Source organism: Scylla paramamosain, chromosome 17, assembly GCF_035594125.1.
Source record: "Scylla paramamosain isolate STU-SP2022 chromosome 17, ASM3559412v1, whole genome shotgun sequence".
NCBI lineage: Eukaryota > Metazoa > Arthropoda > Malacostraca > Decapoda > Portunidae > Scylla > Scylla paramamosain.
Window position 1 is genome coordinate 2,427,501 of NC_087167.1, and position 25,906 is coordinate 2,453,406.

The 25,906-nt window shown below is 38.6% G+C and overlaps 3 protein-coding genes across 5 annotated transcripts in view; 2 read left to right on the top strand and 1 right to left on the bottom strand.

Annotated features, from left to right (window-relative positions):
• The window catches only part of LOC135108311 (extracellular serine/threonine protein CG31145-like), a 193,367-nt gene that overhangs the window by 145,752 nt on the left and 21,709 nt on the right, over positions 1 to 25,906 (bottom strand). Inside the window, exon 1 of one of the 2 annotated variants that reach the window (XM_064019141.1) lies at positions 1,838 to 2,935. The exons of the other annotated variant lie outside the window; for it this stretch is intronic. The gene's annotated coding sequence lies outside the window, so the exon portion shown is untranslated. Of the gene's footprint in view, positions 1 to 1,837; positions 2,936 to 25,906 lie in introns of those variants that run through there. 2 annotated transcript variants of the gene reach the window in all.
• On the top strand, positions 8,686 to 19,749 carry LOC135108313 (phosphotriesterase-related protein-like). 2 transcript variants are annotated; one of them, XM_064019145.1, is made up of 8 exons: positions 8,686 to 8,844; positions 8,976 to 9,190; positions 10,658 to 10,817; positions 12,892 to 13,082; positions 15,553 to 15,711; positions 16,242 to 16,406; positions 17,398 to 17,615; positions 18,257 to 19,749. In XM_064019145.1, the coding sequence occupies exons 2-8, from the start codon at positions 9,169 to 9,171 to the stop codon at positions 18,392 to 18,394; spliced, it is 1,053 nt and encodes a 350-aa protein (XP_063875215.1). In that variant the 5' UTR covers positions 8,686 to 8,844; positions 8,976 to 9,168; the 3' UTR covers positions 18,395 to 19,749. The 2 variants fall into 2 exon arrangements, with proteins under 2 accessions (XP_063875215.1, XP_063875216.1); XM_064019146.1 differs by having other exon boundaries at positions 8,826 to 8,844; positions 9,086 to 9,190.
• LOC135108312 (uncharacterized) overlaps positions 19,896 to 25,906 on the top strand; it is a 117,862-nt gene continuing 111,851 nt past the window's right edge. Inside the window, exon 1 of the mRNA XM_064019144.1 lies at positions 19,896 to 22,361. Coding sequence (XP_063875214.1) covers positions 21,849 to 22,361 — 513 coding nt within the window. The 5' untranslated portion in view covers positions 19,896 to 21,848. The remainder of the gene's footprint in view (positions 22,362 to 25,906) is intronic.

The window sequence follows — 25,906 nt, forward strand, 5'->3', positions numbered from 1 at the left end:
TATCTCATGCAGTCTGCTTCCTGAAACGGGATACATTAAGGGTGGGAAGGTCGCTGAAGAGTGGAGAGGAACACCACTGGAACGTCACTGGTATTATCAGAGGAAGTTAACTACTCTAATATATTTAGTTAGTTAAATTAAATTAACCTTTTTATTGCTATGGCTGCCGATTGTTAACATTCAGAGCATTGTAAAAATGGTCTGCATGGTTGTTGCGGTCCTTAAGAGACTGCAGTATAGATATATGCTTAAAAGTTTCAGGCGCTTTTGTGAAAAACAAAACAAAACATAATTACAACGGTGAACGGATTAAGGAGCAATCTTACAAAGTTATTTAGTTACGTGAAGAGATAACCAACATAAGGTAAATGTGAATTTATTTCAAAAGCTCTTAGATGATTATATAGTTATTTGAGATAATCAACCCAAGAGAATTTCTTACATGTGCTGAGCAATTTAATAGAAATAGTTATTTAGCTATTTTAGGAGTTAACCAGTCTAATGTAGTTACTTAGGCATCTGAGAGGTTAACTAGCCTCAGATAATTTCTTGGAGTTTTCTGCGGGCTTCAGTTCTCACTCCTTTCTCTGGCAAACTCAGAAACGGGAAGTCTTGTTATGTTTTCATATTTCTTTATTCTCTTAAGAGAGGAAGTTTAAAAAAATATTGAAAGAAATTGGCAGTGTTGTGTACTTTTTACTTTCGCCCTTTGCTTCAGTTTTTTCTTAACTCTTTTTTTTTCTTTTTTTTTTTTTAAGGAGGGAGGCATTTTTCTGAATGATTTTTCCTTGTTTTATAACCTGTCTCCTTTTTGCATATAAATTGGAGAAGTGTATCAGGATGTAGAGATGAGTACTTGTCTGTTTTATAGAAAGGTGTTTGACCAAGAGCAGCTGAGAGTCTTTCTTCGGTACGTAAAGCAAAGCTGCAGAGTGAGTGTCATCAGGACAAGATGGACTTATCGTTGGTGACTTCAAAAGGAAGAGATAGGAAGAAATTGATACTCAGAGTTGTATATTAATGGAATGAACTCAGTAATCAGATTGTCAGTGCCGAGTCAATAAGGAGCTTTAAAAAGCTTAGATAATTTCATGGATAGAGACAATAGCTAGATATACGTATGAGTGTTTTATATAGGGACTACCATATGTTGGTCTGATTGCTTCTTGCAATTTCTCTTATTTTCTTAGGTTTATATGTCCATACATCGGTTCTCTAAATGTCACTGTAATATCAGTAATTTATTAATTTGATTTATTTTCATATATATATATATATATATATATATATATATATATATATATATATATATATATATATATATATATATATATATATATATATATATATATATATATATATATATATATATATATATATATATATATATATATATATATATGTATGTATATATTGTGAATAAGATATGGATGCAAACACATCTTACACACACACACACACACACACACACACACACACACACACACACACACACACACACACACACACACACACACACACACACACACACACACACACACACACACACACACGTATAAATTTCCGGCTCCATTCTCCTTTACTACCTTTCTTCTCTTCTCTGTCACACTTCTAATTCTTCGATCCTCTTTTTTATGAAAAATAGACGTGGAATTATTTTACCATCAAAGAAAATTGCTTCAGTAACGAAAAATACTGGTGAACTGCCTTCATTACCAGTATGTTAAAAACATATAAATGTTATTTCTAACAGATAAAAAAAATAATTCTGAAACACAAAGTCATACAGTGATAGAAATTTTTATCAAACCTCGACACTGCCACTATAGTCACTCACCCACTCCCTTTCCTGCAGGCTGCTGTCCTCCCGGGAGACTTGGACAGTGTTCTCTTAACCTTGGTGAGAAGGAGCACTAAACTACTGGCCGGTGACTCGAGGCTGCAGTCCTCACAGTTTAATTAAGAGTCAGTCAACATTGTTTTTTTTTCCTATTCATTACATGGTTTCTGGAATTTTATTTCATAACTTGAAATTGTTTTTCCTTTTATTGAAGTAAATTGTTTTTGTTTTTATGTTAATGGTCATTATGCATCAAATATATTTCAGGAACCTCGTATGTTCTTGGAGATCGCAAAAATATCGTAATTATACTTGGAATCCTCATGTTTCTTTGATGCAGGTGAGTGCCAAAGGAGGCAGCGAGGGAAGGAGGGCCACTCCGCCTCCCTCACAGGTGGCCGAGCCCCGCCTCACTGCCTCACACACTGTTGTCTCAAGTTTTGTGTTTTAATTCATAAATCACTGACACTCGACATGCTAGTCATGAATTGATACGTTGCTCATCCGTGATACTAAAAGCACTGAGATTTTTTTTTTCCTTTTTTTATTCTTTTATTTATTTTTATTTATTTATTTTTTTTTATTAACGTGGTTTGCGAAGAGGACGCGCGTGTCTCAAGCAGTGGGCCGGGTGGCGGCGGGAGCCTGCTGTACCGCTACTGTTGGATCGCGAGGGTCGGCAACAACTGAGTGTGGCAACTCGGACAACCAGCTGGTAGCCGGGAGAGCTGATGCTCCGCCCTCTCCAGACCGGCCCGGCACCACACGTAGTGCCAGACATCTGTATCACCGCACGTCTTTACTTCAGCTCCTCTGCTGGTCTTGGTCTTCTGTAATCTTTGATTAACATTTCAAAACGAGATAGCTCTCTCTTAAAAACATGAAACGTAATATTTTTTTTTTTTTTTCTCAAGTACTGAGGTGAGTTTCAATATTACCGTTGTCACATCATGCGTGATTATACTCATTACTTGTCAGCTTGAAAAATATCAAATTGATATGAATTCTTTTGTTTTCCAGAGACGAATACAAAGCTGCTCTCGACGCCTCCGCTTTTTATTATTATTATTATTATTATTATTATTATTATTATTATTATTATTATTATCATCATCATCATCATCATCATCATCATCATTATCATCATTGTCATCATCACCATCATCAACATCATCATCATCATCATCTTATCACCATCATTATTATTATTTTTTTTAGTTTGTTTTTTTTACATTTATTCCACGCCATCGATTGTCAGCTCTCACTGTTTGTTTTACCTGGAGTGTGTGTGTGTGTGTGTGTGTGTGTGTGTGTGTGTGTGTGTGTGTGTGTGATGCGAGGAGCCCACACCGCATCTCCCCACCCTCGCCTCGCCACTGCGGCTGTCACGGGACAAATCACCGAACTGACATCCATTACCCCGAGTATTGCCCACCTGTGTACGTACTTAAACTCACGCCACACACGCCTTGTCTGCCCTTCATCCTGCAGAAAGTAATTGTAAAGGGACATTATAATGGGGATTGTGATAGTTTCACTACTGCTACTACTACTACTACTACTACTACTACTACTATAGTAACAGTAGTAGTAGTAGTAGTAGTAGTAGTAGTAGTAGTAGCAGTAGCAAGAATTAATAACAACAATAACATCAACAACAACAGTGGTAATAATAATAATAATAATAATAATAATAATAATAATAATAATAATAATAATAATAATAATGATATGACAAATTATGATTGATTTATTGGTGCTCTAAATAAATTATACATAACCGTGAAAGTGTGAAAATGAAATATGTAGCACTAATTCATCAAGTTTGTTTTGCGAGTGTGGAAAGGTCATTTAAATCATTGAACTTACTCCTAATAGTGATGGTTAGCTGCGTCATTGTGAAAGCTCCGATATGACCTTAAGAAGAGCTGACCGGAAGTGATCGAGACAAGGCATAAGAAGAAGGGCGTACTGGAATGGTGATAGCCAGACTGCTGAATTTATTGTGTGCATAAATATATAGATAGATAGGTAGGTAGGTGGATAGATAGATACATAAGTACGTAGATATACAGATAGATAAATAGATAAGTAGGTAGAAAGACAGATGGAGAGAGAGAGAGAGAGGGGGGGGGTAAATAGATAGATAGGTAAATAAACAGATAGACAGATATAGATACACAGATGTAGATTTTTTAACATATCAGAAGGCTGAGAGGACAGCAGTATCTAGAAGCACTGAATCGCAACACGTGGGTTAGAAGGCCTTGGTGCAGCGAGGCAGTCACGTCCTTGACTGGAGATTGTCGTGCTGCGTGTGACTAAGTTGGCAGGAGCGGCTGACACCAACAGGATTAGACTAATTGTATTTACCATGACTGATTATTTAATTCTGACAATGGGATGTTTTTTTGTAGTCTAAGGCAACGATACCACTCAACCTTGTAGTAACCTGACGATGTTTGTGTGTATCTGCGATATGCTTTTGTTATACAGGATGTTATATTGCGCCCATGGGATAATTTACTCCCAGTTTGGGGACCACAGCATTAGAGAGGGAGTCACCAGAGGCAGCAGAAATATTGTTCATTTCTCTCCCCAGACGCCACACAGGTATTGTATGTAATATAAAACCACATTCTCAAACGCTTTCGTCGTCTTACCTCCACAACTTTTAAAAGGCTTTACTGAAAGTTATTGAGATTTTCAAGCATATTTTCATGACTCTTGGCTAGTTTAGCAAGGTTTCTGCATCGTCAGTGGGGAATAACCCTTAGGAGAACCAGACAAATTAACTCTGTCGCCTTAGAAAGTAGCCTTAACGAGAAAGAAAATATTTAAGAATACGAGTCATAATCCGATCAGAGAAAACATGTCTGGAAAATATTATAACGATTACGATATTTATTGAACAAACGCATTATGGATTCCCACTTTATCCCTTCGACTGGTTTGTACTAATGAGACTCCTAAAGATTTCGCCTAAACTCAGCATATGATCTTTCCGTTATCGCTTAAATGTTTTACTTTAGATCCGATCGGTAATGTCCCTGAAAGCCTTATAGGTCAGTACCGATCCACTAAAGTGCTATCAAAAGGGAACACAAGGCACATAAAAGGGAGGTCCTAACCCATGGTCTTCACTCTTACCTTCACGTCATCTACGCTCGTATTTTTAAATGCTTTGCTCTTTCACCACGACCATTTTTCCAAAGGCCAGAGATGATTAGCCGAATTCTCAAGAGTGTTTCTCATGTTAAAAGAAATAGAACTCTTGCTAATATGTAACTAGAACCATGTAAACACTCTTGAAAACCAGTGAAACTTCAACTAAAGCTTTTTTTTTAATATAGTGGAGGTGCGGTGCAGAAGTATTTCAGAATATGGTCCCTAATAAGAAGCCCTCACTGATGGGGCGATGTGGAATATGATGAGTCTCTACGATGTGAACAGGCGGTAATTGGCGGTCCTGTTGGTGCCAGTGACGGCTGCTTCCTTCCTACTTAGCCTGTTCCTGGTGTAATCCCAAGCAATTTGGAGGATTGGACTACTCGAAGGGGATGGAGATTAGAGTCCAATGAAGTGTGTGTGTGTGTGTGTGTGTGTGTGTGTGTGTGTGTGTGTGTGTGTGTGTGTGTGTGTGTGTGTGATTCAGCCACAGTCTTGAATATCACGCACTTGACTCATGGTGACAGCTGCAGTACCCTCCCGGTGAGAGCCTTGAGTTCATACAGTCCAATCTATGGGTAAGGCTAAGACAAAACTGTAGTTGCTCGCTCACCACCGATATTGCCAGAACTGTGTGTATATGTGTGTGTGTGTGCATCATACCGTAGTTTTAAGAGCAGTCCCCTACAGATTTCCGTCCATCCTTCCCCTGAATAAGATATTTTCTCCTCTGACCTTAAGCTTCTCCCTACCCCGTCCTCGTCCCATTCTCGACTCCTCCTGCACTCATCCTCCTATGAATAACCAACGTCCTTTGCCGCCGCTACACAGGGCTGCTCCTACAGGGAAGCGCCGCGGTGTGGGTTATTCTTCCCTTTTGTCTCTCCCTTTGTACGTTATAAATTCGTTATTCTGAAGTTTCTTCCCAAAAATAAATAAGTAGATGAGAGATTTTGTTTTTTGTTTATATAAATGTGATTTTGGATGAGCTAAAATTTCGGACCGAGGCAAAGATGAAGCTCTCTGAAGGTCAAAAAGTGAAAGGGGAAGTTAGCTGTCCATTTACTCCAGTTATCATCGCGCCACATTGGAGTTGAAAAGGTGCTGGCGAAAAATCAAACTGCAATCTTAGGAGCAAACAGGATCGCAATGCCAGATGCTCTCAGGGAACTAAATTACTGGAAACCAATGGTTCAGGCGAGATTAAACTTTTTGAAGCTCCAGCAAGGTACTATCTTGGAACTTGTGGTACAGATGTGGCTTGCATCTCCCGCGTTGCTAGAAACTCAGTGTTCGAGGTAAGTGTTATATGTGCAAAAACCTTGGTCCATATTTCTAAACATTTCTTCATCTTAACTCATACAATTAACAAGTTTTAGTGGTAGTTACCTGGGTTTCCTTGGGTGTTTTCGTGATTTTAGTAAATAGTATATCAAAAATTCTGCATCATCAATAGGAAAAACACCCATGAAAACCCGATTAATCATCTCTGTGGCCTTTGAAAATAGGATTGATAAGAGAACAGAGGATTTAATGCCAACCCTTTGGTTGAGTGCACGAGGAAGTGGCCGTTTCAGAGTGTTATCAAGGCCGTCACTGATTTTTCTCACCTTTCTTTTTCGCCTGGTGGAGCTTCCTGCTGAATATTATATGAACGTGGAGAATGTAAGAATACAGGAAATAAGTGAGCACTACAATATACAAGTATATAAGTCTACTGGAAAATATAGAGAGCTATAAAGTGATTGCGCTTTAGTGTAGTGCATCATTGTACATTTCATAAAAGCACGTCTTGGTGGCCCGTGTTGTGAAAGCGTACTCCATTGGGTTTGCGCTTGCGTACCGAAGACACATTATGATAGTTAAATAAGATTTGATGTATATAACAGTTATAGTGACTGTCTGCAGAATAAATGAAAAAAAAGTTAATGTAACAGTGGTAACCGAGGACAACAATATCATATCAGTGCATTGTTTGCTATCATTACTTGTTTATGTGAAGATGTGTTTGCAGATGTGTCATTGTACGTACTGGTCGTTGCGGTGCCGGCTCGGGGTGATGGTGATGTAGTGAGTGTTATGAAATTGTGTTGGACGTGTGATAATGATGGAAAATTCATCCAAGTTCTCATTTCCTGATGAAAAATTATACATTTCCACAATAAACGAACTGTCGTTAACTGGTAACACACGTAGTTTCACCAATTGTCTGCATGTACTCGCTGAACTCTGCGAAAGTTGAAAAAAAAATAAAGTTGGTATGGTCATGTAGTAGATGCAAATAATTTTCATTACATTTTGTACTTTTCTTCGTTTTGATATAAGTAATTATGCTTCACAGTCGTTTATCTCCCACGCACTTCACACATTTGTTTACTTCCTCGACTGAGAATTTCGAGGCATAATGCGAAATAATAAATTAGTGATGAACAAGCGTCAGTGAGGAACGAATGGTGAGAGGGAGAAAAGGGATGAGGTGAGCAGGATAGTAGTGTTGTTTAGATCAGATGGCTAGGATTCATGTCTTCCCTACTGGTCTTAAGTTACGAATATATACTTAATCCGAATCCAGTTTTCACTTTCTATTTTTATATCTTCCCTTCTCTGTCCGGCGAAGGTCATGGGATACTATAACATTTTATCGTGGCTGCGGTCTGGCTGTGGGTCCGCTCGCTGTTCCATTTGCCGGTCTTTCCACCCCTTCTCTTCCCCTTCAGCGATCATATTCCCTCCACTGCACTTTATCCCGTTCCCCTTGCCGGCTTTTAGTTAGGCCAGGCGGCTTAAGTCGTCCTTCCTGCCGGCTATGTCATCGCATCAGTTGATACTCGCCTCCTTTTATGCGGCCACTGCAATCTGATTCTCATACATTTTATGCTTGAAATTCTGCGCGTTGTACAGCATCATGTGTGTACTAACACGCACAGTGTAACACACTCTCTCTCTCTCTCTCTCTCTCTCTCTCTCTCTCTCTCTCTCTCTCTCTCTCTCTCTCTCTCTCTCTCTCTCTCTCTCTCTCTCTCTCAGACGTATGCATGCGGGCACCATTGAAATAGATTTTTTTTTTTTATGCCTGTGATATTCATAATGGACTCGTCAGAAAATTACGGATAGCTTTTTTTTTTTTCTCGCATACGAACAAGTCTATCCTTCTCTGTAAATAAGTTATCTGAATCATTATTGCTTGGCGTGGGAAGTAAGTTTTCCTATTTGGGATGATATTGCACAGTGGTGGTTATTGTGACTGCCTCAGTGTAGTCAGCGGTGACAACTGCGTGGTATTTTTTTTTCTTTCTCTCTCTCTCTCTCTCTGGTGTGCTAGGAAGCATGGTGGTGGTGATGGTAGTGGTGATAGCGGCGGCTTTGTTGCGTAATCGTGAACCTGATAAAAATTCTCTCTCTCTCTCTCTCTCTCTCTCTCTCTCTCTCTCTCTCTCTCTCTCTCTCTCTGTGTGTGTGTGTGTGTGTGTGTGTGTGTGGTGAGATATAAATAATACCGTTAACTAAATAAATATCTGAGATGAAGCATATGTGAAGGCAGATTCAATTAATTGGACAGACTTGCCTTATTATCAACATGACAGTTATTCAGGATTACGTAGACCTGGGTACCAGTGACTTGAAGATCTACTACTACTGTATGTCGGCTGTAGCTATCCTCCCGGCGAAAGGTTAGAGCTCATGGGAGTCCGACCTTGAATAGATATGACTGAGGCGTTTGACACATCACCTTGTCCACACATCTCGACCTCTTCTCTCAGGGATGACGGTAGCTGTTCGTTATACAAGAAAAATGGTCGTCATCTCAGCGCTAACCTTGAAGTACTGGTAACTTGGTAAGGCGTGTGTGTGTGTTACCTTTTGTCTTTGAGCCAAATCTGTTGTCACCAATATGTATGTGCTTTGCCTAAGTTTTTTTTTTTATTGGATGACGCTTTGATCAATTAAAATCTATCTTTATTTCAAGGGGTAACTAACCCAGTTGGAATGTCATACCTATGGATCCTCAAGATGATAACGCATCTGATAAGTACAGATAATCATTAACAGTCAGCACCGTGACCCTGCATCACTTAGGACTGTTGCCACTTGCCAGTCGAGATCAAGATAGCCGGAGGGAACACTTGTTGCAGCAGCACCACTCGCACCACCGTAGGAAAATGAAGGGAAAGGTACAGACAGGTGAGGAATTTTCTTTGAATTGTTAATATAACTCTTACAACCGTAATAACTGTCAGTGTTACAATTTGGTCCTGAGCTGAAGTGTTACATTGGCATGACACGGTTGTGTGCGTTTTTTACAGACTTGAGACCGTGAGCGTGTTATGAGTAGCACAGGAGATGTTGCATGTTAATCGCTTGTTTGCTGATTTATGCAGTAGTTTTCGCATAAACAAAGCAGGACTAATACGAAGTTATGTTTGGATAGAGATATACAAATAGGGATAAGCATAATCAGCATTAGTATTTATATAAAAGTGGAATGTGCCAGTTATTTTACGGTTTACTCTTGAGAAGCAGAAGGAAATGTCACTTCTTGGTATTTATTTCTTCTGGACTGCTATCATAATGCGAAACCTTTAAATTCCCTTGCTAGAAATATTTTTCATTGGAATTTATTGGGTTTTTTATTACTTATTTCGGTAAGCCGCATCCGCAGGAGCTCTTGTGTGTTTTTTTGAGTTGAAGCTTATATTTGGTGTTTGTTTGAAATATTTTACCTTCCATGTTACTTGTACTTTTCCAGTATCTGTTTCATCAGTATGAGAGAAGTGTTCTAAGTTATTGTTTTTCCTTTTTTGAACATAAAAGTTATCAAAAAAGTTTCTTTACATAAAAGAAAAAATATTTACAGGTGTAGAAACAATGAAAAATTAATCCGAATGTGAGAGAGATAAATCTTTAGACATGAGAGATTATAGCCAGGAATTGAAGCCTTGACCTGGAGAACAAAGTATATACAACACCTTAGATATCAAGACTATTATTGCTAGGTGTTTGTATTCTTAGACAGGCCTGAAAACTTGTGGTTCCAAATACGGATTGCCCTTACATATCAGCAGCTGCCTGCGACAGGGGAGGGACCAAGTGCCGGCCACTCTGAAATGGAGCTAATAGTGTAATTAGTCCCTTAATTTTTTTGCTATCCTAAAAACAGCAGTAATGTGAGCATAGCTGTGTCTGTTGCTGACATTCATAGCTCTGAGTAGTGTGTCTCCATTGTACCTTAGCTCTGGGGAGAGTCCCAAGCTCCCTTAGAAACTGGGTTTTATTTTAAGAATAGAGAGTCTATATGAGCACAAGGCCATGCGTTTGTAGGTGGTTGCATTGCCCCAGCTTATCCTTTGTTCAGGGATGTCTACCCATTACTACATTTACTATATTTCCATTGTGTCTGATCTTCTTAACTTGTAGATACTATGCCTTATGCCTTAACCCCTTCTGTGGCTTCACTGCACAAGACTTTCTGTTCACTCTCATCCTGCCTACCTCTCTAATGCAAGAGTGAACCAGTATCTTCAGTCTGTGAAATTCTCTGCCTGTTTCTGTTTTCACCCCTCTTTATGGTTTGAAGTATTCTAAGAGGGAAGTATTAAGACACCTCCAGAGTTGAGTAACAGTAATATTTGATGTATATCCATTTTTCAGTGTGTGGCCTGGTGGAGCCATCTTCTTTGGGCAGAACCCATACCCACGAACACCTTTTCATGGAATTTGAAGATATTTTTGTAGCAGCAAAGCCAGATGAGAAATCTTTTGAAACCTGTGACTTTACCCTGCCCAACCTTGGCTGGATCAGGCAGAATCCGTATGTAATGATAATTTGAGAAAGTGTGCCTTATTCATGGTTCCTACACTGGATGCTGTTAACACTTTACTCATACATCACTGCTGAAGCAAATAATAATACACGTTAGGTAATTATGGAAATTTTGTTTTGAACTGTATGTAGTACACTATGCAGGTGAATCAGTGCCTAGTTCACAATAATGGAATGTCTAGAGTAGTTTTATGAAATATGAATAAATATATATGTACAGAGGTTTTTTGATGTAATAATTTCATTCCACAAGATCTGACATGGCATGAAGATACATAGTTATAGACAATTTGTTCCATTATATTCTGATTATTAAAATTATGGCTGTTTTGATGCTTTTGTAATTTTAGACTTTGTGTGAGTTATATAGTGTAATTAGGTTACCATTTGAGAAAGTTTAGTAGCTATGGTATATATATGTTACAGTCAATACCTGAATCCAGACAATTTGTAAAGTGACTTATTTTTTCAGGCAATTTGTGAACTGCCTGGTTAGGTTAGGTTAGGTTAGGTTAGGTTAGGTTAGGTTAGGTTATAACCTAACCTAACCTAACCTAACCTAACCTAACCTAACCTAACCTAACCAGGCAGTTCACAAATTGCCTGAAAAAATAAGTCACTTTACAAATTGTCTGGATTCAGGTATTGACTGTAACATATATACCATTTGACAATTTAATTTACTTTTTATAGAGATTATTCAAGGATCTGGTGCTGATTTTCTTCTCAAAACGATGTATGTAGACAGTATACATGCTTGCTTGGTCACAGGGAACTCACATAATTTGTATTATAATATTATAATGTTTATTTACTGCTTGTGTTCATATACAGAAATCATTTCTCATTGTCAGTAGACTAATTTTAAATAAGAGCTTGCTTTCCTTAACTTGTCAATATGTTGTAGTCCGTGTTGTGTTCTCTCTTCACTCAGCTTAACATGAAAGATAATTGTGAGGAGAATAATGTAGTGAATAGCAATTGAGCAAAGAGGTGTGATGGATGGGAATGAGAAAGATGATTAGTTCAGATAGAAACTTAGGTAAATGATAGGCAGTGAGAAGTGAAAGTTAAAATACAGGATGAGATAACTGGAATCAAAATGGGGATAAAGAGAATGGAGAAAAAGTAGAGAAAACGGACATAAACTGTGAGAGGGAGGGGCAAGGGCCGAGAGTAACAGTTAGTGGGTGTAAGAGAAAGGTGACAGATGTGGACGTGCTGTACATACATTATATTATAACCATCATCTGATTAATTGGTCAATATCCTGAATGTGACATCCCCTCGTGGCACATTGGTGAGGTTGGAGGAATGCTGTCACACTTATTCCCAACATGTCTTCATAAGTAACTAATGTGATGAAGGGAATAAAACCCTCTCATCTGTATTTTTATTCTCTACGAGGAAGAGTTCAGTCTGGTACATACCTAAATAAATAGATAGACTGAAATCATATAATTATCCCTGCCTTCATTTTTACATGTATTTATGCTTATGCTTAGCTCTGTGATGAGACTACCATGTGTAAGCATAAGGTTTCTTGCAGCTTCTCTTATGTTATTATGATACTCATTTCTATTTTTTCTAACACTTTACTTTCGCAAAATGTTCCATTTTTGTTGTCTTTCATTAGCTTTTGTAATTGTTGCATTTGTTCTCAACTTGCTCTAAACTTCCTATGCACAAGATGTTAATCTGCCCTTGAATAAGATTCATCATCATTAATTTTCTTTCACTGGCAATGTGGAAGCATGCTTTTCTTTCTTACTCCTGCAGCTTGAATTCCCTCAGGAGTGCTCTGTTAAGATTATTTAGAAATTATCTATCTTCTTTTAACTTTCTTTTATGTTTCTTAATGGTTTTATAGTTACCATTGTCTTGTGTTTGATTCAACTTGCCTGCCAATTTTTCTGAAAGGAAAAGATGGTATCTATTGTATTCTCTTATGAAATTGCACAACACATACATTGATATTAGATAAGGATTATGAAGGATAGACAGATAGATATGTACTTGTCATTATTTCTTCATGTATTTCATTGATATTTTTAACTTTCAGGTACAGTAACAAAAAAAATCTGCATCTCAATACACAAGAAGTCAAGGCAGCTGTGATGAAGGAGATGGAACAGTACAAGAAATGTGGTGGTGGCACAATAGTGGAGAACACCACCTTTGGAATTCAAAGGAATGTCAAATTTTTGCGTGATGTCTCCCTCACGTCTGGAGTCAACATTGTTGCGGGAGCAGGTGAGTTCACTGTATTAAAAAGTAAATTAATAAAATAAAGTTAAAAAATAATGTAAGTTGAGAATATCTTATCGAGAATGCTTGAGTCTCAGTGTTCCAGATTTTATTAAGACTTCCAGGCTCACACACACACACACACACACACACACACATGGAAAATGGAATTTAACATAAAGAAATGCAGTACCATAGAATTTGGGAAAAACATGAGAATACCAAGAGGCTTATACACAATAGGAAATGAGTGTATCAAAATGGAAACAAGAAAATGATCTTGGGGTAATCATAGTGGATAACCCATCTCCAGAAAAGCACATAATTAAGATCACAGCCAAAACTTGTAACCTGTTAAGAAACATCAAAGCAGCTTTCAATTATATAGATGGAGAAATGACTAAGAAACTGATTACAATCCTAATAAGGCCAAGATTGGAATATGCAACCCTGGTATGGTCTCCAAACTTGAAAAAACACATAAGAAAATTAGAAAGAAATCAAAGAGCAACCTCAAAACTTCCTTCTAGTTTAAGGGAACTGTCATACAAAGAGAGATTGAGGGCATTAAAATTGACAGCTTTGGAACAGAGGAGGAAAAGAGGAGATTTAATAGCAGTGTATAGAGCTACAAAAGAATTTGAAAAAATTGTCAATGAAGACTTGATGATTTGGGATAACAGGGTCACTAGAGAGATGTAAAGAAGTTCATCTTCCCGCAATGGTGTGTTGATGTGTGGAATGCATTGGGTGCAAAAGTTGTCAATGCTAATACCTTGCATAAATTTAAGGAAGGACTAGACATTTGTAGATATGGTGACAGGACAACATGAGCATAGCTCTCTTTCTGTATGTTACAACTAGGTAATTACACACACACACACACACACACACACACACACACACACACTGTTCAAATTAGTAAACAGTATAGAAAGAATAGACAGAAATGAATTCCTACCACAGATGAAGGAGAGAGAGAGAGAGAGAGAGAGAGAGAGAGAGATGGATGTGGGGGCATGAGAAGATAATAAAGAAGAGTGGATGTTCAAGCGACATCAAGAAATACAGCTTCCTATATCGAACTATTGAAATCTGGAATGATTTGAAAAAAGCTGTTGTTGTGGCAAACAGTGTACACATGTTTAAAGAGAAACTGGATAAATACTGTTATGGAGACAGGACAATACAACTAGGTAAATACAACCAGGTAAATACACACTTGAATGACATTGAAAAGTACAGCTTCCCCTATGAAAATATAAATACATGGAATAGATCACAAGTAGAACTGATAGAGGCAGGGAATGTACATCAACTAAAAACCTGGACAAATATAGATAATACCGACACAGGACCACATGAATGTAGCTCGGGTATTGTATATTACAATAAGGTATACACACACACACACACACACACACACACACACACACACACACACACACTGTAATTATAATTCTCTGTCTCATAAACATCAGAAAATATTTGTCAGTGTAATTGTGAGCATGAGTGTGTGTGTGTGTGTGTGTGTGTGTGTGTGTGTGTGTGTGTGTGTGTGTGTGTGTGTGTGTGGCCTTGTCTCAGATACCCCTCTTGGCAGATGTCAGCCTGGTATGAGGGTAAATTATATATATTTCTGTAAAGACATTATGTTATGGAGTATCTCAGTGTTGATAAGTTTAGATAGACAAGTCTTATAAAGAAACTGATGTTTTCTTTTCATGTTATTACTGTGGCAGTACAAGGAAGAATGCAGTATTTTGTTGGATAATAAGAAACTACTAAGTGAAAAACAGTAACCTCATATACTTTGGACTTGAGGAGTAACAGGAATATTGTATGTATACCCATATGTTCAGTGTAGAGGTAAAACTGAATGTGCTTATCTATTTGTAATGAATGAACTCCATCTGTGTAATTTAATTGGTTCATTATCACTGTACTGTAGTGTTGCTTCTCTTCATTTTTTTTTTTTTTCAATACAGCCTTTTCCATTTGGCTAACTGCATGTTCATCTTCTTTTGAAAACCCTGCTGCACATTTTGTTTCACTAGATAATCTATTGTTATCAATGTAATTGTTATCAAACTTCTTTATGAATGTATGCACTTGTTTAGTACAAATATTTTATTAGTCTGTTTTTTCACTGGTGTCATTTTGTAGTTACAGTGACTTTGTAACCTTAGACCTTTTCTTTTTTTTTTGCATATTCTTTCAGTGGAAATTATTGAATGCAATGAGTGTATGCTTAGAAAAGGGTGGCTTGAAATTTTTGTCTTAAATGATTCTTAATGAATATTAGTTAATTGATGAATGTGATGTTTGAGATCAATACAGATTTCCAGGGAAGTCTTACAGTATGTCGTAACTGTCAGTAAAGTCTTGAAAGTTATACTGTTTTGTTTGGAAAATCTTAAATGATTGAAACTGTTTTCTGTTGTCTAGATTATTTACATGTAATAATTTCTTTCAGGATATTACTTAACGGCAACTCAGAAGAAGCACACTTTGGGATTATCTGTAGAAGAAATGTCCAAATCCATAACACGTGACCTTACCATTGGATGTGAAGAGGCTCCAGATGTTAAATGTGGCATAATTGGGGAAATTGGGTGTTCATGGCCACTGTATGGTGAGTATTGAAGCTCCTCCCTTTCATAATTCTCATCATTATCTCTGTTATATGCTTGCTTTTCACCACTATTTTATCTCATGCTCCATGCCCCCATGCACTTCCAGAATTGCTTCCAAGCACTTAAACTCCTTCATTTCCTCTATTTCCTTCCTTATCTCCCTGCAGCTCCTTTCTCATTCCCTCCTTGCTACCTTCCCTTCTCATTCTTTCCTGGCACCCTTTCTGCTCATCTCTTCCTTAAACCTCCAGTCTCATTCATTGTTGTGTGGGTAGTACTTTCCTTGTTGTCTTTTACATCACCATCTGGACTCACCTTGTATGCTGATTTAGTTTTTATTATTATTATTATTATTATTATTATTATTATTATTATTATTATTATTATTATTATTATTATTATTATTATTATTATTTTTGTTATTCTTTCCAGGCAGTTTATGTTTTGGACCAGATTGTTCAGAATTTATTTTGTAAATTTTGTCTTCCTATATATGTCCTTCCATCTACAAAGGAATGTATTTTTTCAGATTTTGAACGCAAATCCATACAAGCATCTGGAGAAACACAAGAAAGCCTTGGCTGCCCAGTGATGTTCCATCCTGGCCGCCACCCTGATGCTCCTGAGGAAATTTTCCGTATCTATACAGAAGCAGGAGGAGACATCAAGAAAATGGTGATGGGACATCTAGACAGTTAGTATACATATAAATACATATTTCGTTGATTTTAACTTTTTGAAGATTAGTGAAGATTAGTGGTGGCTGCACACTTCCCTTAGATATTATAGTGTCTTTCTTAGAACAGACTTTATCACCTTGAACTTGTTTTGAAAGGCTGCATACCTGCATTTATGTGTGGGTGTTGCTCATTTAATGACAACTTGTGAAGCTTCACAGTCTCCAGCATCTTTCTTGCACAAGCTTAGATCTCTAACATCCCTCTGAGCTGCATTTATTCCAGCCTCTTTATACATTACTGTTAAATAAAGTCATTTATTTTATCAGTATGCTCCTTTTAGCCCTTTAAGATTATGCTGGATGAGTCATGACATGTTTAAATGCTTTTTTAAAAGTGAATTATGATAAATAGATTGTCAATCAGCTTTGGTGTGAACATCCAAGCACACTTCATGTTGTGGCTATTATTTGAAACAGGCTACTGATCTGCTATTTACAGTTCCCCAAGACATTGTGAAGAAAAGTACAGTATCACAAAAAGTGTAGTTCTGTGGCTAAAAGGTGTGTGGGGCATGTATTTCTATGTAAATTGGATTCTCTCTCTCTCTCTCTCTCTCTCTCTCTCTCTCTCTCTCTCTCTCTCTCTCTCTCTCTCTCTCTCTCTCTCTCTCTCTCTCTCTCTCTCTCTCTCTCTCTCTCTCTCTCTCTCTCTCTCTCTCTCTCTCTCTCTCTCTCTCTCTCTCTCTCTCTCTCTCTCCTCTCTCTCTCTCTCTCTCTCTCTCTCTCTCTCTCTCCTTCCCCATATATTGTCTCATCTTTGTGAAATCAATGAGAGGAAGAGAACTAGAGTTCTTGCTTTCTACAACACACAAAGAATATGGAGATCCATATTCTGAACATGGAAGGCGCTTTAGAAGTGTTCACTTTAAATATTGCAATAAAATTATAGTGCACTATTTAATTTTTCTTCTTTCTTCAATTTCTAGTGACCAATTCCCTTTTTCAGGAACCATCCTTGACTTGACAGCTCTTGTAGAATTTGCATCTCTTGGAACTTACTGTGAGTATGACTTATTTGGCATAGAAACTTCCCATTACCAACTTGAAACATCTGTTGACATGCCCTCTGATGCTCAGCGTGTTCAGCGCATCAAGCATTTGGTGGATAATGGATTTGAAGACAAGATTCTTATTGCTCATGATATCCACACTCTTCATCGCTTGGTAAGTTCACTTTGATATTTTCTATTACTTAATATTTTTGGAGCTTACATGAACATGAAATTGAAAATTTTTGAAAGATGTGATCAAATTTTATAACAGGAAAATGCAAAATTTAGTTTACATTATAAGAAAAATTATGTATGTATACAAATGTTTCATTGTGATATGAGACTGAATAATGTGATATGGTGGATACTTGTGGAGTGGTAGATGTGTCAAATGTGGTAATATGCTGAAGAGACATATAGTGAGATAGTATGGGTACATAAGGAGAAGTGAGAACAGACATAAACTCAAAAGAGTTTCTGTGTTGATGGTTGTTGGGAAAGCTGAAGACCTGAAGACATGAGAAGGGAAGAGATTGTCTTTAACTGCAAAAAGTGGGAGAGTAATAATTTGTCCAACCTTGTAAGGGAAATTAAATACATTAAATAAAATGACAATGATGACTTTACATATGTAGTGGTTAATACTAATGGGTCAAAGTCTGTGGAACCCATGAATTTACTCTTTTACCATTCAGTTGTTTGGCTTTTCTAATAGTTTGACATGAGGTCCATCCCCTGTAAACTAGGTCAGCATATTTTACTATATAAAGATAGGTAAGTTAGCAAAAACTTTATATTAATTTCTTTTCACAGGAAGCTTATGGAGGGCATGGTTTTTGTCACATCCTCAAGAACATTGTTCCAAAAATGTTGGATCGAGGTTTGACTCAGGAAGTTGTGGATAAATTCTTGATTTCCAATCCCAGCTCCTGGCTGAGCTTTTCAAAATAATGTATGAATAATTGTTGTTGTTATCATGGAAGATTCAGCATTACAGGTTGAGAATCCCACATTGAGAATATTGTAATGGAAGTGCTCTACTGTATTTTGATTTTTATGGATTTTGGAATACATTGATTTTTCTACTAATGAAAAAAAATTGTCTTATTAAGTTTGAAATACTATACACATTGTAAATGAAAGATATCACTAAACATCATTATAATGTTATTGTAATAACATTTTAATGAAAGAAGGAGCTGCTCCCATCACAGACAGTGGTTTGGATCTGTGGAGAGAAGATGAGGACTGCAAGGAAATAATAACTGCAACCAAGTTCTTTATTTAGAAACAGAAAAGGGAAACACTGAGATGAGTATATACAATCTCCCATATGTGCCCAACCACACACATACAAGAACAATTTCTTAAATACAGTATCACTTTTGCTTACAGAATACACAGCCAATCACTGACCCACCTACCACCTACCACTCGCTTCAAAAATTGTGTTTTGCTGGCAGGCTTGAGAGACACCCTGTAACCATAAGACACTGATAAAGTTCCCAACACACATGCACACTCTTTCTTTGGACATTAGCATACCCCACAGGGTCTTTAGAGACTTCACTTCTTACAGTCTTTAAATGGCTTTAGAAACTCATTTGTGTCCCTTGTTTAGAGTGCAGGCAGCATAACTCTCCCTCCTGTCTGAATCTACTACATCTTTCTTTCACTGATGCCACAACCCACACACCCATGCATGCACAAACATACATCACATCCAGTTGTGATTTAATAACAGTATTACCTGTTATTGACACAAAAATGTAGAGAAATCATTGATTATGTCAGTATTAAAAAAAATTCCAGATTACATTGGTTTATGGGATTCTGTGTAAAGAATTCTCAATTTGTAATGCTGCATCTCATAATATGGAAAATGTTGGGTGCATAATAGTGTTAAATATTAATAGTATCATTTGAATTGTTTCCATAGATATATATTTCTTTTATTAGTATTTCCAATATTGAAATATAGTAACATATTTTTAAAAACTAATTATATTTTAGATGGACTCACTTGATTTCCATGGATACTTCATTTATGTGCACAGCCTTACTAACAGATAAAACTTGTAATGACTGTTTAATGCATTGTCTGGTGAATCCGTTGGTGCTTATACTCCTCTTTCTCTCCACCATTATTGGCAAAGGGAGGAGGATCATCCAGATTCTTTTGGTGCTTTTATGTCAGGGGCAGCTGATCATTCTGTACTTTATTTCTCTTGTGTGTACTACACTCCCTGACCCTAAATAAAGAATGTGTCAGTACAAGGTGTGGTCATCATTTACTAGACTATTATTTATCTAGCCTTTTTTTTACCTCTCAGGGTGTGAAGTAACCATTTCTGGTATTCTGCAACAAGTACACACTCATATGTACATTTACAGACAAAACATACACACGAGAAGACAGAATTGCAAGTCATTTGCCTTCATTCTGTGTTTAATATGAGGTGAACAGGGACTACAAAATGAAAGAAGACAAAACTAATTTGCCTGTATGTTGGGAAACACTTCATACTTCTAAATACTTTTTTAGGGAGTTGTATGGCATGGAATGGCAAAAATATTGCTAAGTAAGAATTAGATGGGGGCCAAATGGTAAGTACTCAGACGTAGGGATCTCAGGAATCCGAGTTCGAGCTCTACCGGAAGCTGATCATATTTCAAGTTACCACTAAGCAGCCGAAGAACAGCCACATGCTTCCAATCAATCCTATCTTCAATGGTGACTGCAGGTTGGAGGCAATGTGTATGTGTGTATGTGCTGGAGGGTAGGAGAGAGATCTAATTTAGCTGTAACATTTGATAAATAATACATGCATACAATCAGTGAGCAATCCTTATCTATATAAAAATGATAATTAAATACAATAGGCCACTGCAAACGCATATCTTTTTAAGCATTATAAAAGCTTGACAGTACTGCGATGATGACGCGAGTGAACAGACTGTTGCTTGGTGAGAGTGAGATTAAATTTTGTTGTTGGAATTAGGAATAAAAACTCTCTATTGTCGGAAATGTCAGGCAAATAGAAATGCACATAAATTAATTTATTGATTTTCTATGGATAAAAAAAAATAAATAAGAAACAGGGCCGTTAATTACTATACATCTCTTTTGACTTGCGTGGGAAAACCAGCATGGAGGGTGGCTGACTGAGAATGATGAGATGTTGTGCCCATTTACTAAACACCCTGGTCTCTGAGTAACCTATCGCTGTGATTCAGTCCCAGAGAGAGCGGGTGGAGGTCTGTTACTTTGATGCGTAGTGTGATCAAAACTCTATAGGATAGTATACTGCCGGGTGGAACGAATGCTGCGTACCTGAGGATCATAAAGGCCACTAAAAGAGACGGAACGACAGCTCCTCACTTGATTTCATGTATAATGTTCTTTCTTCAAAGAATTAGAGAGGGATGCTTTGCAGGTTTTTTTTTTTTTTATTATTATCAGAAGCTATATTTTCACTCACACCGTGAGAGCAAGTTCACAGAGTATCAGACATCAATATAAACGTTCAGGGGCCTCACAAACTAAGCTGTCCAGTTTACAACAAATGTAAGCAAACGGTACCCGGATACGGTATATTATTAATCTCTACGCCTGGCATCCAAGAACTCATTCCAGTCACCTTATCAGTTGTTTCCTTACACAGACCCGGCAGCAATGTCTTCGTACCATCCATTTTCTCCTGTCTTCACCATTTCGGTCATGTTACATCCCAACTCAAACAGAATGAAGAACTTTCAAAATGGTGTGCCATCAGAAACCATCATTTTAAGGGTTATGAACGTTCTCACTACTACTTGGCATCGCTCCTCACTACTCACTACTCACTACTCATTATCACTGACGTGCCAGGCGACAGTCCACGAATTACTGAATAACCTAACTACGGTAGTGGTGCGCGAAAGCTCTACGCCATTGCCAGCGAAACTGCCAGTCCCGCCGCTTCCATGGCACACTCAGGCTCAGTCGCGGTGATGCGGGCGTGGAGCGTGGTGGTGTTGTCATAGCTTCTCGTACTCCTTGTCAGTGAACTTCAGCTGTGCGCTACGATTGGATTCATATGCGGGGCTGCACGACGGATCTTGTGAATTATCTCTGTGTTTGATGTAGAGGTTATTTTGGCACTATGATAGTAAGTTGGAATATATAACTGATTCTCAGAGGATGGAAGGATAAACCATAACTGGAGAGTGACCGTGGACAGTGTGATGAGGGCACTGTTGTAAGAAAGCGTAGTGTTACTTTAGTGAATTGTCACTAGTACTCAAGTTGAAACTTGTATCGATGGACCAGTGAGCATGAAAACAGTGCGCGGCGTGCAGTGAGTGTTTCCCAGGGTTTGGCACCATAGCATGTCCTCCAGTGAGTGTAGCTAAATACACCCACATGGAAGGACCGGAAGACATCTCCAAGGAACCTCCTCGCTGTGAGGAGGAGGTGGAAACCCACCCCGAGCCCACTTCTTTACAGGAGCTGCGGAGCATCCGTGGGTTTCGCCGCAGAATGCCTGAGTCCATGCGGGAGGTGCCCGGCGAGGGCCTGTCCCGCCTGGCGCGGCTTGGGAATGGTCTACGGCGTCGGCTGTCAGGATCTACTCGTGATGTCTTCGTAGCAACTCCCGAGGGTGTGTGCGAAGTTCGTGGCAGCGGCAGCGGGCTCCGACGCCATCTATCAGCTTCCATGAAGGACCTGTTGCTGTCCAGCATGGCGGTGCGCAGTGACGGGCAGGAGGGCGAAGGGCTGGGCAGGCGACTGTCCCGCCGCCTCTCCCTGCTCGCCGGCAGCGTCGCCATCAGAGCTGACCACTCCAGGGGCTCCTTAAGGGCTCGCTTCCCTAATCTTCGACGTACCCGGACGTTTACCGTCACTGTAATTCTACCAGACTCTTCCGTGATAACAGTGAGTATTAAGCCATCCAATAATAACTCAAATCTGTTAGTAATCCTGATTGATATTTCATATATATATATATATATATATATATATATATATATATATATATATATATATATATATATATATATATATATATATATATATATATATATATATATATATATATATATATATATATATATATATATATATATATATATATATATATATATAACAGGTGGGAGGGCAGAGGAGAGGCCTGTCCCAGTATGTTGCGGGATAGTAGTGCCATGTTACATATATTTAACCGAGAATCCTGGAAACAAATCACAATGGAGCGATTGACGAGATAACAGACAACCTTGAGTGAGGGGACGGGGAAGTCGGGGCCATGCAGGAGACTAAATAAATAAGAGAAGCTGGATGTCAAAATGAGGAAGCTCTCGGGAAGGCAGCAGAGGACAGAATGTTTATTTATCCAACGTGAAAGATAAGACGAGTATTAATTTTAGTCAGATTTAAAAGACACAGAGTAGGATTTTTCTTCTCGTTGTTTACTCTTTTGTTAGATTTACTTGCATGATTAAGTTATTGAATATTATTGAATGTATTATGAGGAAGTAGCATCAAGGTTTTAGGGCGATGGCTAGGGACACGAGAAAGCGCTACTTCTACCGAGAAACTAAAATAGCTTTCTGTAATTAGGGTAAAATGACATCATTTATCGAGGATTCGTTCTTTCAGCAATAGAGCAAGGAAATTGTTAGTTCTTTCAGCTAAACAATAAATAAATGTGTGTTAAAAGAGTGGATAACGATGGTAAGAGTGCGCCTGGTGGTGTGGGGAATGTGGCGGCGGATCAAGCGGGAACGAACAGTGAGGAGTAGGAAAGTCTCTGAGGCTGGTGAGTGTTATGACTTGCTGCCTGTGATAGGTCTGGGAGTGTTACGATTAATGTGCTAGGATAGGTTGTTGTTGTTGGGGGACGATGAGGGGGACACTCTCTCTCTCTCTCTCTCTCTCTCTCTCTCTCTCTCTCTCTCTCTCTCTCTCTCTCTCTCTCTCTCTCTCTCTCTCTCTCTCTCTCATTATTATTATTATTATTATTATTATTATTATTATTATTATTATTATCTTTATCATCATCGTTATAATACGTAGCGCCACCACTACCACTACCATCACTACTATTACAAGTACTACTGCCACTACCACTGCCATCACTACTACTACAACTACTACCGCTATTGCTACTACATACTACTGTTGCTACTGCTGCTGCTGCTTTTGTTATTACCACCACTACTTTTATTGCTGTCATTATTACTTCGGCTACTGCTATCGATAATACTGCTACTACTACAACAACTACTACAACAATTGATACTACTACTACTACTACTACTACTACTATTACTTTTACTACTACTACTATTACTACTACTACTACTGCTATTACTACTACCATTACTGTTTCCACTACTACTACTACTACTACTACTACTACTAGTATAGAAGCTCCCATAGAAAGATGGTGGGTGGTGGTGGTGGTGGAGTCAGTAGGGTCCAGCAATCACGGCCAGGTACGGTCCATTCACGAACGGTAATCATTGCAGCAGTGAATAGCAAAGGCCGGCCCGAGGAGCTCACCCCCACTTGTTTGCTTATTGCGTCCCCTGGCCTTGGTGAGCGTGGCCAAGGCTAAGGCATGAACGGCTCCCTGCCTCAGACCTGCCGTGCGCCGGACTTGCCGATGCGTAGGTAGTGATTCTCAACACTTTTTTTTTTCTTTTATTCAAGAGGAACCTACGCCTAGGGAAAAAAAACAAAAACAAAACAAGGAAAAGGCTCCACTAAGGTGTCAGCCTTTAATGTTCCGTTCCCTTATAACTGGAAACCTCAGATGTCTTTGTTTACGTCCATGAATCAAAGCATTATGTACGTAAGTCATATGATGCGAGGAGGTATGAAGCTTGAAAGTGAAGCGCTAATGTGAGCAAGGCCTCGAGTTGCACACGGGGAACCTGCAGATCACGAGCAGTCTTCCCTCTGCGCGAGGATTGGATGAAGGCATTCTTTGTTGGGTTATCAGATTGTATCGAGACATTGCTAAGGTAATAAACCTGGTGTTTCGTCAGTGGCGATACTGGGTAGTGAGAGAGGAAGTGTGAAGGGTTCCTAAGCCGGCTGTGGCGAGACACTTGTTCCGGCCACTGAGTATGTCCTCTTGAGGAGAAAAGCAATTAAGTGGCACAGTTATTGCCTTTTGTTTTCTTCAGTAATTTACTAATTTGAGACATCTTACTACCGGCACCTAACAATGGCCGAAAGGAAGACGATAATTGTGTTCGAGGCTGGCAGATCCGTCCCGCCTTACTGTGGCACCGGTGGGTGCGACACCCCGGCATCTAGCGGCCATCTCGGGTGCACGTAAGCGGATTGGTCCCTTAATGTCCTTGCATGCAGACTTGGAAACATTCTAAACCCTGGAAAATAAAGTTGTGACGATTAGAAGTTAGTCCATGCTGGTGGTATGCTGGATGCTGGGATAGCCTGACATACACGGATAACCAAAAGAAATTATTACAAAAGGTTAAGGAAGACTTTTTTTTTTAGATGGCTAGGGTTTGTTGGATTGGCCTGCAGTAAACATTATGGTGTTACATTATACATTACCTTTCTTGTCTTGCAATGTCACTCGGATTACATTTAAGAAGTCTAATATGTTGAATGTTGTACTTCATTCTTATAGCACTTCATTCAAGCTTTGTAACATCGCTGGTCTGGCTGCGTACGCTCTGGTTTTTGAAGCAACAGCCTGCGGGTGGCCAGGATGTGCGTACCAGTTGTGGCCTCGTCAGGCATCATCATTGCCTTTTTTTCTTTCTTACCCTTGAAAGATGTCATTTTTTTTCTCTTAACCTGATTTATATTTATCTTGTTCGCCGAATGCTTATGCGTAAGTTTGTTCCCATGAGTATCGTACTGAAAACTGTTTACCATAAGAGGGATCACAGCTGTCTTAAGTTACTAATATAATTTACGTACAGTGCAAAACTAAGATATCAGGGAAACCAACCATTAGTGTACCTTCATATATTGCTCATTCTCCATAGGTACTGCAATGATAGCTAATAACAGAGACTTCCAAATACTCGCCATAAACAGTGACAGATAAACCAGTGGGTAAAAGAAGAAACAAATAAGTAGGAAATACGGTAGGAAAACTTCGGTCGAAACAAAATTATTATGCATTCTTAAAAGTTTTGAGCACAGGACCACTGTACAGGTCTTGACTACAAGATAATGATCCGGCAAGATGGTTTTATATACAACAATTCTGATCGCATCTGCAACATGATTTCTGAAGAAAACTTGTAGTCAAAACGTAAGGGAGATATATAGTACTTCTGTAGCTGACTGAGGTTCCCTACTATTTTTTCCAGTTAATCCACTGTGTACAGGCAGTGTTGATGAGAGATGGGTCCAGCACCTGTGTTAGGAACGAGATCAATGGTACAAAGGGTCACCTGCGGCTCACGAGATTACGGCGCCGGCCGCAATGACGT